This window comes from Kogia breviceps, chromosome 13, assembly GCF_026419965.1.
Source record: "Kogia breviceps isolate mKogBre1 chromosome 13, mKogBre1 haplotype 1, whole genome shotgun sequence".
Classification (NCBI taxonomy): domain Eukaryota; kingdom Metazoa; phylum Chordata; class Mammalia; order Artiodactyla; family Physeteridae; genus Kogia; species Kogia breviceps.
The window spans coordinates 24,490,574-24,509,128 of record NC_081322.1 but is presented as its reverse complement, the minus strand read 5'-3'; the positions used below and the strand labels follow the sequence as shown (position 1 = coordinate 24,509,128).

The window sequence follows — 18,555 nt, the reverse complement described above, 5'->3', positions numbered from 1 at the left end:
ACTTGGCCCTTCCATCAGGGAAAAATTTTTTTCTCCCTAACATATGTGCTTTAGAAATTCTTAGCGTTAGAGTCTGTGGATGGTAAACTCAGTTTTTGTTCATCTGAGAATGTTATTTTGTCCTAATTCTTCACATTTTTGTTGACTTAACAATTCTAAAGGGTGACAGTTGTTTTCTTCCAGCAGTTTGAAGATATTCTACTTTCTTCTGTCTTCCTTGTTGCTTTTGAGGATCTAACTGGTATTCTTTTGTGGATAATCTTTTCTCTCTGGCTGCTTTTTTACTCTATTCTATTTGTCTTTGTTTTCTAGAATTTGACTATAATATGCCCTGTGTTTTAATCCAGTAATGTAGGTTTTCTCTTTTTTTTTTCCTGCTTGGGATTTGTTGTGGTTGGGATTTGTTATATCTTCCATCAAGCTGGCAAAGTTTTTATTGATTCACAGGGGATACATTTTCTCCCCTCTACCCAGAGCTACTACCCAAGACAGACAAATTTACTTGCCATTGCTTTTGTTTTGTTAAAGTTATTTATTTATTTATTTATTTATGGCTGCATTGGGTCTTCGTTTCTGCACACGGGCTTTCTCTAGTTGCAGTGAGCGGGGGCTACTCTTTGTTGCGGTGCGTGGGCTTCTCATTGCTGTGGCTTCTCTTGTCATGGAGCATGGGCTCGTGGCACACGGGCTTAGTAGTTGTGGCTCACGGGCTCTAGAGTGCAAGCTCAGTAATTGTGGTGCACGGGCTTAGTTGCTCCACGGCATGTGTAGTCTTCCCGGACCAGGGCTCAAACCCGTGTCCCCTGCATTGGCAGGCGGATTCTTAACCACTGCGCCCCCAGGGAAGTCCTGCTATTGCTTTTGTAAGGTAGGTTTTTTTCCCTAGTTTACTGAGAGTGAAGCCTTTCTTGGGTTTTGGCTTTAAGCAGGGGGTTCAGCAGTTCTAATCACATCCAACAAAGATGCAAGACTTTATGCCTGTTTCTCTGAGTGCAGCAGGCAGTCAGAACAAAAACTACAGGCCTTTGGGGTTCAATTGAAATTCCCAGGGCTAGCCGCTTAAGCACTTGCTAGACTTTATTTCTGGTCTCAGAGCTTTTCCCTTACTTCCTTGCAAGCTTATCAGTTTTTTAAGAGGTATTTTTATGTGAGTGCATATAAATTTTTTTAACACGTGTATATTTATCTAATATTCTTAGAGGATTTATTTGTTTTTTGCAAGTGTTTTGGGACCTCTTCTGATAGAAATGGAAGTCTCTTCTGTGTCTTAGGATGGAAATTATCTCCTGTTATTTTTGTTTTCATATCAAAATCACACTTTGTTCCTCCTGTCACTTCTTGCAGGTGAGCAGTAGGTCATCCAGTCCTAGCGTCAGAATGATCACTACCTCAGGACCAACCTCAGAAAAGCCAGCTCGAAGTCATCCATGGACCCCTGATGATTCCACAGGTGACCAGTTTATCCTCATTATAATTATAAAGTTGAATTTATCATGTTTATGTTCATTTAATCATGTCATTACTCTAATGCTTACAAAAGCAGGCATTATACAGTAGTTTAGATTTTCCTGTTAATAAGATCAAATATTTAGCAATAAATTTTAAAATGCCTTTTTGAGTGCTAAGACAGAGACTACCTTGCCCCATGTGTTTTTTTCCCCCAGATACTAAACATGTATTTTGAAGATGGTTTGTTTGGGGACTTTCTTCAAATAGGAAGATATTCTATTCTTGATATTTCAGTCTGATTGCCCTATTATAATCCATCCTTCTCAATGATAGTAGTAAATTCTCATCTTTTGATAACTAAAATCAGAATGGTAAAATAATCATCTTCGTCTCAGTCTTGTTTTAAAAATACAAGATATTATGTACCTTGGTAAGAAAAGCATTTCTGACCATTGACCTTTTGAATCATTTTTAACTGAGAGGGAGACCTCATTTCAGTTACGTAAATATTCTGTTAAATAGACTTTTAAAAGCCTGGTAAGTGTTATTAAAACCCCCCAACATGAAAAACTAACTGGTCAAAATCAAAATATTAGTATTAAAACCTGCCTGTCTGAAGGTAGTAAGGGAATAGTTTCATTATCAGTTAAGCAGGAAATTATGTGCCATAATAGAATTAACTTTTCTTTAGCATTAAGGGGATACCTTGATAAATACACAGCAATGTACTTCTGTAAAAATTATTTATATGTTACTATGTCAAGGAAGGAAGATGATCTCTTAGATCTTGGAAAATTAATTTGGGGTTTTATATAAGATCAATTATGTTATTAATTGTGGCAATTAAATAGCTTTCTGTCTTTACAAAGTAAAATTCTGCTTACAAGTATTTATAGATACTTGTCATGGTTTAGTCAAGTTCATAATTTAATTTAAAAAATTAACTGGGTGGCTTTTCTCTGTGTCATGTAAGATAAAACTATGTTTAGCCTTGGGTGTACTTACTAGTTTTAGTAAGTTTAAATTCATTGGCGGCAAAAACTCCTAAGTTTCACCCTCAGCACAGCACAGCCTAGGATTATCCAGAACATTCCCCACTACTCAGCACGTGTGCAGAATTTATCATGACGTACTTCTCCTCAGAGGTGGGCAGGGAAATGCTCTCGACAGATTTGATCATTAACATTCAGGTAGTGTCAGCTCTTTTTGGTTCCTACATTCTTCGGTGAGGGCGTGCTTGCCCTGACATTACAGCATTTGGCGGGTCTCCTCACTTCAGCCTGGACTAATCTAGACATGCCAGTCAACGTGTGGCAGATAGTGAATTCATGAGGGAAAAAATCAAAATTCTCCTAAGTCCCTCTCACTTAACTGCTGCATTTTGTTTTTTTCTGGGACCTAAAATACCACAAAATAGCAATAGCTAGATATCATACATAGGTCCAAGTTGCAGTATCAACTGAATTTTGACTTTGCCTTGAAATATACTGCAAATGTATGGTTATCGTTTTTAAATATTTTGAATACAATTTTAGAAGTTGAGAATCCGGTTTAAGTTTATAATTAATGAAGTTCAGCTTTGCACTGTTTCTAAGAAAAATATTGATAATCAAGCTAACAATAAATTGTAGGAAAGAGACAGGTAAAACCTTTTTCTTTGAAGGCCCACTGACCCAGAAAAAAATAAATAGTAGTGCATACATAAGTTAAAACAACGTAATTAATTCGATTTTTTAATTTAAAAAGGCAGAGGTTTTTGTGCTTTTTCAGAGAAAAAGAGCACAATGATTTAATAATCATAACACATAAGTACTCTTGGGTTTCTACTTAGAATGTATTAGGGAATAGAGAAAGACATACATACGCAAGAGCAGCTAGTGAAAGAGATGCCTAGACCCAGTAGAGGGTCCCACAGTGGGCGGGAAACGGTGCACAGGGGGAACATTCACTCAGGAGTTTGTCCTGTGCTTAGTACTTTGCAAAGATAGAAATATAAGACATGCCCCACTGCTTGCATTCTGATTACAGTTATAATACTGACACATTAAAAATAAATTCATCATGCTGTATAACAAACTATTACACCGAATGTTTTAATAGTTATAAATAAGCATAATCCTGGCATAGTCTGTGACTTTTTTGTAAAATAGTGAGATTAGTCACTATTGTTCTTTAGCCATAAAGCAGAAAGGAGAAGACAGCATTCCACATAAAGGGAGCATATAGAGAATATGAGATGGTTATAAGTATTGTGTTTAAGGGGCTAGAAAAGAGATTCCACCTAACTTAACCGAATCAGTGTGAATCTGGACATTTAGGAAAAGAGGTTAGATTTGATCAGCAATTAAAAGACAAACTTTTGTGGCATAGCCTTGCTATCTTGTAACCAGAAACTGAAAGCTAAATTTCAATTTAAGTGAGAAAGTAAAATCTCACGTCTTGGTTTCTGAGAACAGATGAAATTCAATAAAGGACCTTAAGTTCCCCACTCTCAAAGGGCTTTAAAATTCTTTGAGTAGCACAATCCTTGGACATTTTTTTTCACCCCCAGAATACTGTGAAACACTGATATATTTAATTCTGAAATACATATTGGATATAGGGGACTGATATAATAGGATATATCAAGTATCAAAGATTTAAGAAAGAGCGATAGGAGTGGAAATATTAAGTTGAAAAAACTCTTTCAAGACACTTAAGTTTTCCAATAAGGTCAGGGGAAAGTCACTTTTAATCAGTTTAATTTTGTGGAAAGCAGTGTTTGATGGGAGCATTATTTGAAACTATTTGTAAGGGGATGGGGAGAGGTTTCGTCAGAGAAACAAATGTATTTCTTATTTAGCCATTTCAGAAAAACCTTTATGTTAATATATAATTTTAGGGTAAAGGCTCTCTTAGGCCTGTTATTCTCTGTTATTCCTTCTTTAGTGCACTCCAGTATTTGATTAACATTACTTTTTAAATCTGAAATGTAAACTTGAGTATTTAAAATTGCCCTCCTTTCCCAATTCTTTGTTTAGTATCAATAACAATAATTTTAAAACAATAATAATAACCACCACCAGTACCATGTGTTGAGTGCTCACCATAGGCTAGCTAGCACTGCATGGTATTCCTTACATGCGTTATCTCATTTGGTCTGATTTAGCTTCGCTTTGGGAGTTATTTGCAATCACTTTTTTTTTTTTTTTTTTTTTTTGCGGTACACGGGCCTCTCACTGCTGTGGCCTCTCCCGTTGCGGAGCACAGGCTCCGGACGCGCAGGCTCAGCGGCCATGGCTCACGGGCCCAGCCGCTCCACGGCATGTGGGATCTTCCCGGACCGGGGCACGAACCTGTGTCCCCTGCATCGGCAGGTGGATTCTCACCCACTGCGCCACCAGGGAAGCCCTGCAATCACATTCTTAATGGCCTTTCAAAAAAAAACTGAAGCTAGAATATCAGTCAGCAGTAAATTAGGAGGTTACTGAACCATCAAACTGTCTTGGTTTCCTATTGCATTTGAGGCAGTGCCTTGCTGCGTCCTGACCTTGCCTGCCTTCATCCGCACCACTCTTTCAAGGAGTCGCTTATAGAAAAAGTGCTGAACAGCTCACTTGTTTAGCTCACTTATTCTCTTATTATAAATGATGGGAAAGCAGCTACTTCTGAAATAGAAAAGTCCATATTACTTCACAGTGATTCTTCCTGCTTCTGGAAATGTTGTACATAAATGTTAATATTGGGAAGCAACCATCCCATGCTTCTCTTGCAAGTAGTTATGGCAGTTTTACCTCTTTTGAAATACATACAAAACCTGTCTGTTCAAATAGTTTGATAAAATTGGCTGGTTGTTTGAGTTAACCCTTTTAACTGTTTTTGGCATGATATTGAGTCACAGTTTCCATACTGTCAATGTGTGTAATATACTCCCATCACTAACATCTCTCATTTTCTGCAGTGATTCTCATTGGGAGGAGTGGGATGGGCAGCTCATGTTAAGAATCTATACTAATTGAAGGTGATCCCACTGGAAGAGGAAGTGCCTCTTGCTTTCCCCCTTTCCCTGTGAAGGAACACTGATGTTGCCGGAGTTGACACAGCCTTAGAGTAAACTAAGCATGATCAAGGAAAGAAAAAATGTGGGATTTGATTAGGTAGAGTCAGTTACGACTGAATTTAAAATATAAAGGTCCCATATCACTGTCTTTGTTTTTAATTAAACAAGGGCTTACATGCTTTAATATATTGTGTTCTATTCAACTTATAGCCAACTTAAATTGTAGGTGTGAGAGTATGGTTGTATTACAGTTATCTGTAATTGGATGTCTTCTGTTTACTTTTAGAATTCAAAAATTACCAGTTGCAATAACTTTTATTTTACTCTAAGAAAAACAATACCATTATCTCATGCATGCTTTCTTGCTTTTTGTTTCTAATTTTTTCTAACAGAAAATAAATACAATACATGCTTTAATTCCAGATACCAATGGATCAGATAATTCCATCCCAATGGCTTATCTTACACTGGATCACCAACTACAGGTAAAGGAGTACTTTCTCAGCAAAGTTTACTTTTTCCTTTGAGAGAAGTTTATCTTTAAAGCTGATGGTTGTGTTCCTATCTGTTATTGTATATTCATTTATTTATGCTTTTAGTTGACCTCCTTAAACTTTTAAAAATCAAGCTGAAATAACTGATTCTCAGTTAAGTCAATCAAAATTAAAATTGCCAAAATCACTGTTCCTGTTCTAACAATCATCTTAAAATACTCATATCTTTGTTCAAGACTGCCAAGAATAGCATTTCAATCTTTATTTTTAGTGCATTAAAATGTAAAAGCCATATAAGCTCATTTCTGCTTAATAGATTTTGTGGTACTTTGGCATGTTCATGGTGACTGAAAATACAAGTAATGTACTTCATTGTCTCCTCATGCGTGTGAGAGCTATAAACATCTTTCAGTATAATAAAGTCTGGCAACCTGAAATGTAAAACCAGAGGCCAGCAGTACTCTAGTCATGGTTCTCTGTAACAACGAGAAAGTGTTAAAGCAGCAAGTGTAAATTTAAGATCTGAGTTAACGCTGACCAAAGGGCACTGAGATTTTCTAGGCCTGGTTTAACACTTATTTTTAAAAGATCATTGCTTTAGTGCTATAAAAATATATCACAGTCTCTGTCTTAACTCTCAGCTAGATATTGAGTTTGATTTAATTATGTTTTAACATTCCTGATTTATTTTCAGCCTCTAGCACCATGCCCAAACTCCAAAGAATCTATGGCAGTGTTTGAACAGCATTGTAAAATGGCACAAGAATATATGAAAGTCCAAACAGAAATTGCATTGTTATTACAGAGAAAGTAAGTTATCTTTTATGAATAAGAATAAATCATTAGTATTTTGAGTTTAAAATGTGTTAAGGTGCAATATTGTTTAAAGACATAAAAACTTAATAATTTTTAGAATTAATCACTAAGCATATTTCTAACGTGGAGATTTTCTCTATGTTTAAGTTTTAAGCACCCTTCGGCTAATTTTCCCTGCAAAACTCATCTCTTCTGACTATTTATTATATTAGGAAAAATATAACTGGGAAATAAACTAGTGTTCATAACCATGTGTTTTATGTGCTCAGAATTTTAAAGTTAAAAGCTGTTTCGATTTATTGTTATAAAGATTTATTGTTTCTTTGGACAAAGGTAAAATAATTTGATTTACTAATGTTCATTTGTGCTTTATCTTAGAAACATATTTGTAGATATATTCTTGCCAGGTGTATGTTTAGGAGAGTAGAATTATTAGAGGGCTTTATTTCATATCTATGAGTGTTTTTCTAGGGACTTTTGTACTTACACACATTTTTCTGCGAGATACAGAGACTGCTTTACTCCCCTTTTAAAGAAATACAGGGCTTCCCTGGTGGCGCAGTGGTTGAGAGTCCGCCTGCCGATGCAGGGGATGCACGTTCGTGCCCCGGTCCGGGAAGATCCCACATGCCGCGGGGCAGCTGGGCCCGTGAGCCATGGCCGCTGAGCCTGCGCGTCCAGAGCCTGTGCTCTGCAGCGGGAGAGTCCCCAACAGTGAGAGGCCCGCGTACTGCAAAAAAAAAAAAAAAAAAGACAGTCCCATTTCCATACTTCTCTATTTGAGATTCTTTAAAAAACAGTATTTCAGTTTTCTTAAACATGACCATCATGAAATAACCTATGAAGCTGATTTATGGTGGTAGGTAGTTTTTTTTACAGTTCACTAATATAGTGATGTAGATGAATTCAACTTAATATTTTAAAGGCTAAATAGGAGATTAAATATTAGAGTCTACAAACTGTAGAACTAATTATGGAACTCTGTGGCACTTTATGATAAGAAAAAAAAATTTCTTATGTCTGAATATGTATTTCTCATACTTAACCTATAATTTTTTCATATTTTAATCATTTTAAAGAGGAGTTCTATGCTAGAGAAAAACAAACGGTGACTTGTGGGCAGTGTAAAAAATATGATAGTTTTCACTGATTTTTAAATACATTAAAAAAGAAATGTTACTAGTAACTTTTTGTTTGAGGACTTTTCATTAATTATTCAGTTGTTTCCAGCAGCCTCACTTTAGGAGCTAATACATAATATGCCCCAAAGCACTTAAAGAAGTTTATCAGGCCGGGGGCTTCCCTGGTGGCGCAGTGGTTACGAATCCGCATGCCAATGTAGGGGACACGAGTTCGAGCCCTGGTCCAGGAAGATCCCACATGCCACGGAATAACTAAGCCTGTGTGCCGTAACTACTGAGCCTGCGCTCTAGAGCCCGTGAGCCACAACTACTGAGCCCGCATGCCACAGCTACTGAAGCCCGCTCGCCTAGAGCCCGTGCTCCACAACAAGAGAAGGCACTGCAACGAGAAGCCTGTGCACAACGAAGAGCAGCCCCCACTCACCACAACTAGAGAAAGCCCGCACGCAGCAACAAAGACCCGATGCAGCCATAAATAAATAAATAAATTTATTTTTTTAAAAAACAAACAAATATTTATCAGCCTATAAAAGGCTCTGGTTTTTCCCAAAAACGTTTGCAAGAGTAAGTGGTTCAAAAGTGGTATTTTGTATTCTTCTCATTATTTTAAAATAGGAAGGAGATTTAGGTTGGATAGCACCTATTTTAATTAGCTTGCAGATGTTTTGTTAGCTACCACTTTGCACTGTAGTTAAATAGGATTGTGGTTTCAGAATATGAATACGAATATGTGACTATAAAAGTAGAATGTGAATGATTAAAACTTCAAGTGTTATTTTCAAGGATAGCTAGATAAAGCCCTTCCCAGCCTTTTTTTCTTCCTTCCTACACAAAAGGGATACCAAATGAAATTTTCTGCCACTTTTATTATACCATTTTATCTGTTTTCACTACTTATCTAAGTACAGTTGCTTATTAAAAGGATTATGATATTTGTATGGTTACGCCAGAAGAACGGATGATAGTTTCCATTCCAACTCAAAACTATATTTGAGTAGTGTGCCTAAGATGCATAATGATAGACCCAGAATAAAAGTTCTAATTAATTGAACTTCCATTATCAGCTGTTACGGTATGAATATTTCCATCCTGTGTAATATGTGGTATTTGTTTTTAGGCAAGAACTAGTTGCAGAACTGGACCAGGATGAAAAGGACCAGCAAAATACATCTCGTCTGGTACAGGAACATAAAAAGCTTTTAGATGAAAACAAAAGCCTTTCTACTTACTATCAGCAGTGCAAAAAACAACTAGAGGTCATCAGGAGTCAGCAGCAAAAACGACAAGGCACTTCATGATTCTCTGGGACCGTTAAATTTTTAAATATGCAAAGAAAGACTTTTTTTTTAAAGGAAAGATAAACCCTTATAATGACAATTCATGAGTGTTAGCTTTTTGGCGTGTTCTGAATGCCAGCTGCCTATATTTGCTGCATCGTTTATTTTCCTTTTCTCATGGTGGTCATGCAATTCAACTGTCTCCTCATATAACATGGGGGCATCTGTACTTGAATAAGCAGCAGTTCTCAACTTCAAAACAGATGCAGTAAACCATGGCTGTATATGCATGCTCGTTGTGTGAAGGCTAGCCTAACAAAAGGGGTATCAAACTAGCTGCTATGAGCAATCATGGTCTTTTTTTCGAGGTGGAACCTCAAGAATGATTTTGTTCTTGTATCTCATCTCAAAAAACCAATAATTTTTTTTTCCAAAAGATGGTATATACCAAGATAAAGACAGGGTATTAATAAATCTAGAATAATTGGTGGTACATTATAGAAATACAAAACCTTTAGGGATAGTTGAGAGTGAGGGCTTTGATGCCAGCATCCTTGGATCAGTACTGAACTTTATCCATGAAATATTTAAAGGTAAGTGGCGGCTGCTGTATTTAATAAAAGCATATTTCATTAGACTAAACTTTGTCTATGATACATTGAACAAAATGGAACCCTTTTTTTTAAAAAAAGGTATAAAGATTTTTAATTCTGTGATTGTGTGTATGTGTGCTGAAACTGTAAAGCTTTTATGACTCTAATATTAATATCCCTCAAATGAAATTAAAAGATAAATGAACGTGATCCAGCTTAAATGATCATTCCTTCCTGCAATGATTATTGGATTGTTGTACTGTATATTTGAAAAACTGAAGAGAAATCATGGAAAATGGAAATAATTGCTCCAGCCAAAAGGCTAGGGCCTAGATTTCTTTTACAATACCAAATGAGCAAAAAACCTGGCAAATCAGGACAAGTTAATGAGGAAGTTAAAAGAGTAAATCTAAATTCATCAAGTGTCCTATTATCGATACTGGAATGATTGATTTTCCTTGCAAGCCCACCCTAGGATGCCTGCTGCCTTTCAACACTTTTGAAGGAATTTCACTTATAAATAGAAAATTTATATTGTTAACAGTAACTTTGCTACCAACTTTGAAAATGAAAGTAATAATAAAACTTCATTGAAATAATAACTATATAAGCTCTATTTTTTCAGTTGGTATTAAAATTAATTACATTTTGATACCAGTACAAGGTGTCTTTTAAGTAGGGATGTCATCGACCTCATTTTTAAATAGCATTAATGTTTTATGAAGAGAAAATTTAAAATGAAAGCATAATTGCTGTGATTATTAGAATTATATCGTGATTGTATTGTAGTTTTGCTCTATTTCAGATAAGCAAGTTGATCTAAGAAGTTATCAAAACTATTCTTAAAAATACTAAAGCAGGTAACTTTTTCTTCCATTATTTTTTCTTCTTCCCACTGAGTTTTATAATGTATTCCTTGTGTATACAAGCAATAAAGGTAAAGGACAGTTTGTACTAAACTGTGTCATTTTTAGCTTCTTCAGAATCTGTTATTAAAGTTTCTGGTAAATAAATATCAACCATCACTTCATTTAAATAAAAGGAGGTTTTCATTCCCAAGTAATTTAATTACCTAGCTGAAAGTGATATTAGGCTTAATGTATTAATAGTAAAATAAAATTGGCACAGAAAATAACTCTAAAGAAAAGCTTCACTCTTCCATAGTATTGCTGCTTGTCTGTACATCTGTCACTCCACCAAAAGGGACCTAGTCAGTGTTTAGAGACTTTTCTAATTATCCCAGAGCATGAGGTAGCAAAGAGTGGATGCTAAGGCTGAACTTGTCCATTAGGATTTAGCATTTTAGATTTCAGATTTTTTTTCTAGTCACGAATGTGTTTTTGCTATACGCTACACACTTAAAGGGAAAGTTTACTATTGTTATTACTACATGCAATCACTTCATTAAAATATCCCAAATAAGTAAATGGAAGAAAATAGTAGTTTTAAGTCACGATGCCAAATGCAAAAAAGGCTGTTGAACACTTTGCTCGTTTGTTTACAGTATGTTTCTGGGGATTTTCAGTAATGTAGCGGTGCTGTACACTGAGTGCAATTCAGCCTTGGTTTTTAAGTACTTGCCAAGCTCATATTTTTTAAGTCCTTATTATCCTTGATGATGGGAGAAAAGGATAGCAGGGATGATTAAAATCCACAGCCAGTTCTCAGCCATCAACCCTTCAAACAGAGATGTTAACAAGGAGCCAAATTTGTTATCAATTCTGGTCTTACCATTTATGCTGACCCGCGTTTTTTGGGGTGGAAATAGCAAACAGACAAGCAAGTATCTAAGAGGCCTCAGTCTGAAAAATTCACAAACAATCCTTGAATAAGCCCTAATTACATTTTATTTTTACCTCCAGGGAAGGAAAACAAAGCTTTTATCTAACTTACAGGGAAATACTCCTCAGCAGTAAAAATAGCTTTTTTGAGTCAAATAAAAATCAGTTAAGAATATTTACCTTATAGCAATGTAGCATATTGAAGAGATCTGTTTAAAAGTTGTTTACAAATGTATGACTATTTTTGGTGAAGTATTTTAGAGTATCAAATGTCTTTTTATTTTCTGCAAGTTTCTTTTATGTTCCTAGTTTCAGCTCCTGCCTGTAGCCAGATCACAGGCCTTCCCTGTGAAACTTTTGTTTCTTTCTGTAAGTGTGTGTGGTTTTCAGTGGTCAGCTCCTTTCTTCAAATGGTAGGAAGTTCCACTTCTGTCATTCAGAACATTTTATGTAAAATGATGTGATGCAGAAATCCTTGTGCATACTGTATAATTGAAGGAAGCTTTTTAGATTTATTTTTGTTTGTAATAAAATTCAGATTGTTACTCTAAACTTGGTCATAAAAATGGTGAATGATTTATATCAGCAAATGAGCTGTGAGGTGTTCTGCTCGAGCAGCATGTTTACATTATACAAAATCGAATAAAAACTGAAAAGTCAGTAATCCTAATACTCAATGCTGTTGTAACATAATCATGATTTTTGAGAGGCTAGGTGATTGGCCAGTTAATACATCATTTCCTCCAATTCTAATTTTTGGTTAAATGGATTCTCTTCACAGTTTCAATGAATCCTGATTTTTATGAAGTATAACACAGTGTACATCACTACACTTCTACTCATTAGAAACCTGATTTCTTGTAGTCTATCTAAATTACATTAAGTATTTCATTTCTTTATCGACCTACTAGCCCTCTAACCTACACATCTGTGCATACAGACATTCTTCTAAACTCTGCCTTCACTTTAGTAAATATACCTGCTTATTCACTCATTCCTCAACAAATATTTATTGGGCACCTGTGATAAGCCATGCTGCTGTGGCTAGTATCAAGTGACATGTCCATTTCAGTCACATGGTAGTTAGATGGTGTTCCCATTTCACAGGTGGGAAAATAGGCTTCTAAAGGTTAAGACTTGTGCCTGAGTCTGCTTTTCCATCATCATCTGATTTCAGCAGAATTACATGCCTGGAGACTCAGCAGCCACTATCAGCCCACGTGAAGGAAAATGGAATGGCAAACAAAGGAAGGGGAACATGAGGTAACTTTAAACTTGCAGGCACAGGGGCTTTGCGGTGCGCGGGCCTCTCACCGTTGTGGCCTCTCCCGTTGCGGAGCACAGGCTCCGGACGCGCAGGCTCAGCGGCCATGGCTCACGGGCTCAGCCGCTCCGCGGCACGTGGGATCTTCCCGGACCGGGGCACGAACCCGCGTCCCCTGCATCGGCAGGCGGACTCTCAACCACTGCGCCACCGGGGAAGCTGTGTGACCACTTTTAAACCCAACATTGAGACCCATATTTGTCTTTTAAAGCCAAGTCTGTGTTTTAAGCCACTTGGCTGTGCTGTAACTTAAAATGCTCACTAAGTCCCAAGGTGCTTCAGCTCTTTCACTCACTTATTGGATGGGTGGGGTTATCTCCAGTCTTCCGCCCCACCCTGCACCCACACACCTGAAGGATGCCCTGCAAATGGACATACAGGTCGTCGGGCTGTGAGGCTTGGTCTTTAGACTCGTTCGCCACTCTATAGGAAAATGAGACTTAGCCCAGGTTTTTTTGTTTTTGGTTTGTTTTTGGTTTTTTGCCCCCTTTGCGGGTGTGGGGGTCTTATTAAAGAATAATTGGGGTGTAACTTTTATACGGTAAACTGCATCCATCTAAAGCGTGCAATTTATTGAGTTTGACATATTGTATACACTTGTAAAACCACCGAGCAGCCAACATCCTGATCATTTCCATCACCTCCAGAAGTTCTCTCATCTCTTGCTGTCTACCCCTCCCTTCACTCCAAGCCCCAGACACTGGTCTGCTCTCTAACAATATAAAATAGTTCTCATTTTCTAGAATTTTACATAAATGATACAATATGTACTTTCTTTAAGCTTTTTTCTCCTCTCGAAGAGTTATTTTAACTCCTTTGAGAGGATTTTTTTTTTTTTTTTTTTTTTTGGCGGTACGCGGGCCTCTCACTGTTGTGGCCTCTCCCGTTGCGGAGCACAGGCTCCGGACGCGCAGGCCCAGCGGCCACGGCTCACGGGCCCAGCCGCTCCGCGGCACGTGGGATCCTCCCGGACCGGGGCACGAACCCGTGTTCCCTGCATCGGCAGGCGGACTCTCAACCACTGCACCACCAGAGAAGCCCGAGAGGATTTTTTTTTTAAGAATTTTTTGATGTGGACCATTTTTTAAGTCTTTATTGAATTTGTTATAATATTGATTCTGTTTTATGTTCTTGGTTTCTTGGCCACGAGGCATGAGGGATCTCATGCTCCCCAACCGGGGATCGAACCCACACCCCCTGCATTGGAAGGTGAAGTTTTAACCACAGGACCGCTAGGGAAGTCCCAGGAATTTTTAATTAGACCATTTTTAGTGATGCTTGAAAACCTTTCAGTATCAGTTTTTGAGGGCAAGTGCAGGTTTTAGAGGGCTGCAGGTATGTCCAGTATGGCCTGCTTGATTGTACAATGTTACCATCTTCTGAAACATTTAAGATCACGTTATTTTTATGTTCTTACAGAATATTAATACTTCACTCACAAAATCCCTTGCATTTGTTTGTTTAAGTATATTTGTATATGTATTGCTTCAGGTGTTAGAAATGTGAATGGACATGGCAAGTAACATTAGTAAGTACTTGGTGATTTCCAGCAAATATGCTTCATAAATGTAATTTTTTTAAGTTTTCTCTTTTTTTTTAGGTTGTAGCTGCTTTTTGCTTGCTAAAAAAAGGAAAGATTAGGTTGATTATACCACAAAACAATACGCAGAAAAATATTTTAAATACCAATGAAAACAATCTTCTTTAAAAAGTATTTGACATGGTATCTCATTCAGGCGCCTACCAGTAGTCCTACCTGGTATAGTGGTGCCCATAGAAATAAGAGTGCATTGGCAGAGTGTGTACTGCTTACCACCAGGACCTGTACTCCTTTTGCATCAGTGGCTAATCACTGCTCTCAGTGTATCTTAGGCCCCTGCCACAAGGTCCCACTAAAACTTAAAACTACTGTTTAAATAACCTGCCCTTCATGTCAGTTTTTTCAGTGAAACTGTTCTGAGAAACAAATGCTTATTTAACTTTATCTGAGTTTCATGGTACTTTTACATTTCCAAGTAGTGAAATGCATTCTTTATTCTATAATTTAATGGTTAGTGATATCTTATAAATGCCATATGGCAGCAGGATAATTGCTTTGAAAGCACCAGAAATTATTGAGCAAATGCTGAATATTTATCTTCTGAAAAGCAAAAGTAATTCACAAAATGAAATTACCTTTCAGCTTTATTGCTTGTTTCTCTTTGTGGATACCTGCCTCTTCTTTAGTTATTACAGGAATGACTACATCAGTCATTGATTGATACATTTACTAAATTCAAATTAGAGACTAAAGAAACCTGAAAATGTGTGCAACTTATTCTGTAGTTGAAGGAAAAATGGTGATACTTCTTCCTCAGACACTCTAGAACCCTTCTGACTTTTAATTAGTTTCCTACAAAGATACTTAACTAAATATACATCTAAAATGTGATGAGCATGACAAAAGAACAGAGAAAAAAGTAGAGATACCTCAGTTTTAAAGCTACTTCAGCTTGTTCTCACATTTACAAGGCATCAGATGAGTCTGTTTTTTCCAGTATTAGCCATGCCAACTATCACAGTTAAAACTACATGATACTAACTTAAGTGACTTTCTTAAAATCAACAGAAATCATGTGCAACAGTCCCCCCTTATCCTCAGGGGATGCGTTCCAAGACGCCCAGTGGATGCCTGAAACTGCAGATGCTACTGAACCCTTTTTTTCTTATACATACATACCTGTCACAAAGTTTAATTTATAAATTATGTACAGTAGGATATTAACAACAACAATAATAAAATAGAACAATTATACTGTAATAAAAGTTGAGTGAACGTGGTTTCTTTCTCAAAATACCTTATTTTTCAAATTTAATGTTTTTCCATCCTAACTATGCACTTGTCATGCTAGCACAAATTTTTTTCCTTCTTTATAATTTCACAGATAGAAGATTTGTTCCTACCATAGATCTTAGCAACCTTAGCGTATGATTTTTTTTTTTCCTTATTAAGTCAGAAACTTTCACCCTTATCACTTAGAGGAAGCAGTTTATGGCTTCTCTTTGGCATATCCGAATTGCCAGCATCGCTACTCTTGCGCTTTGGGGCCATCATTAAGTAAAATAAGGGTCCCTTGGGCACAAGTACTGAGATGCCGCAACAATCAGTCCGACAAAGAAAATGGCTATTAAGTGACTAACATCACAGAGGGTACACGGGAAGGATAGGTGACTCAAGTCCCCAGCAGGACAGCACAAAATTTCATCACACTACTCAGAATGGCTCGAAATTTAAAACTTACGAATTGTTCATTTCTGAAATTTCCTATATAATATTTGGGACAGTGGTTGACTTCTGGTAACTTAAACCACAGAAAGCAAAACCGTGGGCAAGGCGGGAATGCTGGTCGTCTTTGGGCAGGTCTGTAAATCAAAAAGTACAGGAAATCTGCATTTAATTTCCTTCCTTGCCCAAACAAGGGAGTACCTGAGCCAGTTTTGCTGCCTGAAATGTTTAAGCATTGCTATAATTGTTCCTTGGAACTTCATTTAGGATCCGAACAACCTGCCATTCCCCTTAAATAAGAGCCTGTCACAGTGACACATGTGGAGGTGGTTGGTCAACGATGTGATCAGGTCTCAGCAGACGGTTCTGTGCAAGAGCCTGAGGCACACCCACTGACATGGGACAGCCACGGGTGCACCAGACACAGTGCTTTTGCTCCGTGGGGAAGAAAGATCTTAGTTTACACTTAAAAATAGCCAAATGGGACTTAAGTATTCGTTACTTAAAAGATTTCCTGTATCACCTTTGTCCCAAGAGCTCTTATTCTGCTGGTTGTTAGGAATGAGACATTATCCATTAAAACATGATATTTCATCCCACAGGACTGTCCTCTACAAACTGACTTCAAGAACACATGGATATGCTGCTTTAACTTTTCCTTGGTGAATAGCCATCTATTTTTTAAGTGATTTTTTTTTTTTTTTTAGTGTAAAGAAAAGGAGGAAAAACAGAAGAGCTGAAGTAATGGGGACAAGGTCAGACTATTTACTGACATAACCATCTCCAGTTTGTATTATTCGTAATTCCAAGGTAGGCATGCCAACTATAGATGTAGTGGTAATAGGTACATTTCTGCTTTGTCTTACGTCAGCATTCATCAAATCACTCCTCAATGTAGGGAAGACGCTGCAGTCATCAAATGAGCTTTGCCTTGGAGCCTGAAAATGGGAGGGTTGTAGCTGGCTGTGTGAGAGCTGGCAAAGATCTGGGAGGCAGACTGGCTCTGGTCCTGGCTGGACGCCACCTTGCTGTTGGGAGAACTGGGAGGCTGAGCCCCAAGTTTCATCATTGGTAAACACGGGAATGGCCTAAATCCAATTCTAAATGCCTGTAATCTCAGTATTTAATATTACCTTCCCCATTCTCTGCTAGGGCTGATTCATATCTTCTGTCACATTATACCTCAGGTGTTGATGAGAGAAGAATGATTCAGAATGTTGGGGAAAATAGAATTGAATGTTTATTTGTGGATTCCTTCTTTCAGAAAAGATTCTAAATCCTCTGGTTTACAATAACACCAGTGTTACCATAAATTCTTCATAGTCCTTTAGAAAATGTTACCTGGGTTTAGGAATCAGTGAACATTCTGGGAACAAAAGTAAAAGTCAAGCTCCCCATGGAAGACCTCTAGGATTGTAGGGAGAGTCCTGGACTGGGGGCAAATTGCTGTTGCTCTGCTCGAGACGCGTTTGCAAGCTCAGCACAATGGGAAGAGTCTCAGTCAAATGGCACGGTAGCATTCCCAGATACAACATGTGACCCATTTTAAGTCTTGCTGTATTAAACCTGAGGGACGCTGAGAGAAAAAGCTGCCTCCAAACATAAGTGGAAATTGAACTTAATACTCTAATCACCATAAATTGTAGTGATTATTTGTGTAAAACCGTAAATGTACACTATGACTAAATGAGTCACTTACAGAATATCCTTTCAGTTATTCACTTGGCATGAATACTAATCCCTAAAGATTAAGTTGAACACTAATCACTTGGAGTATTCAAAGGCCTTTTGTAATCCAAGTATCGTATTTACATATGGTAATTTCCCCCGTGGTAGCTGAGTGGGGCGGCTTACTGCTATGTAAGCAGTGATGTATGACAAGGATGCTGTAACCAGGAACGGTTTTCATCTCTTCCCCCAACCCTTCCCCCTTCACTCCCAATTTGAGCTTAATTAAAACTCCTAAAAAAAAAAAAACTCCTCAGAACTTAGCTCTGCTTAACAAGAGGGCAAAACCAACCCTGAAATGCTGACACCTCCTCTACTTCTGCCTGCTGGGTGGGCTCATTAAGGGTCCTGATTGGAGAGCACCTCCACAGCGGCCTGGCCATAGGTCAGAGGCAGGAATTCTCGGAGCAAAGAAGCACAACACACCTCAGCAAGTAAATCAACAATTTGCCTGACTTTTAAAATGCATTTTTAAAGATGAGTTTTAATTTTTTAAGGTAAAACATGCACATAGCTTTAAATCAAATTTATCTTCTACAAAATGAACAGGTGCTGCCCCACCCCCTGCTCTCAACCCATTCTAAATATTTACCCCATATTTGTAAATAATGTGTTATAATAACTGTTATTTCTTGATTTATCAAATT

At 37.5% G+C, this 18,555-nt stretch overlaps 1 protein-coding gene across 2 annotated transcripts in view; it reads left to right on the top strand.

The window, feature by feature from the left end:
* The window catches only part of MAP3K7 (mitogen-activated protein kinase kinase kinase 7), a 67,319-nt gene extending 58,023 nt beyond the window's left edge, over window positions 1–9,296 (top strand). For both annotated transcript variants that reach the window (XM_059083076.2, XM_059083075.2), the window contains 4 exons: window positions 1,345–1,450; window positions 5,912–5,973; window positions 6,677–6,792; window positions 9,058–9,296. In XM_059083076.2, coding sequence (XP_058939059.1) covers window positions 1,345–1,450; window positions 5,912–5,973; window positions 6,677–6,792; window positions 9,058–9,238 — 465 coding nt within the window. In that variant the 3' untranslated portion in view covers window positions 9,239–9,296. The remainder of the gene's footprint in view (window positions 1–1,344; window positions 1,451–5,911; window positions 5,974–6,676; window positions 6,793–9,057) is intronic.
* Window positions 9,297–18,555: the final 9,259 nt, after the last annotated feature.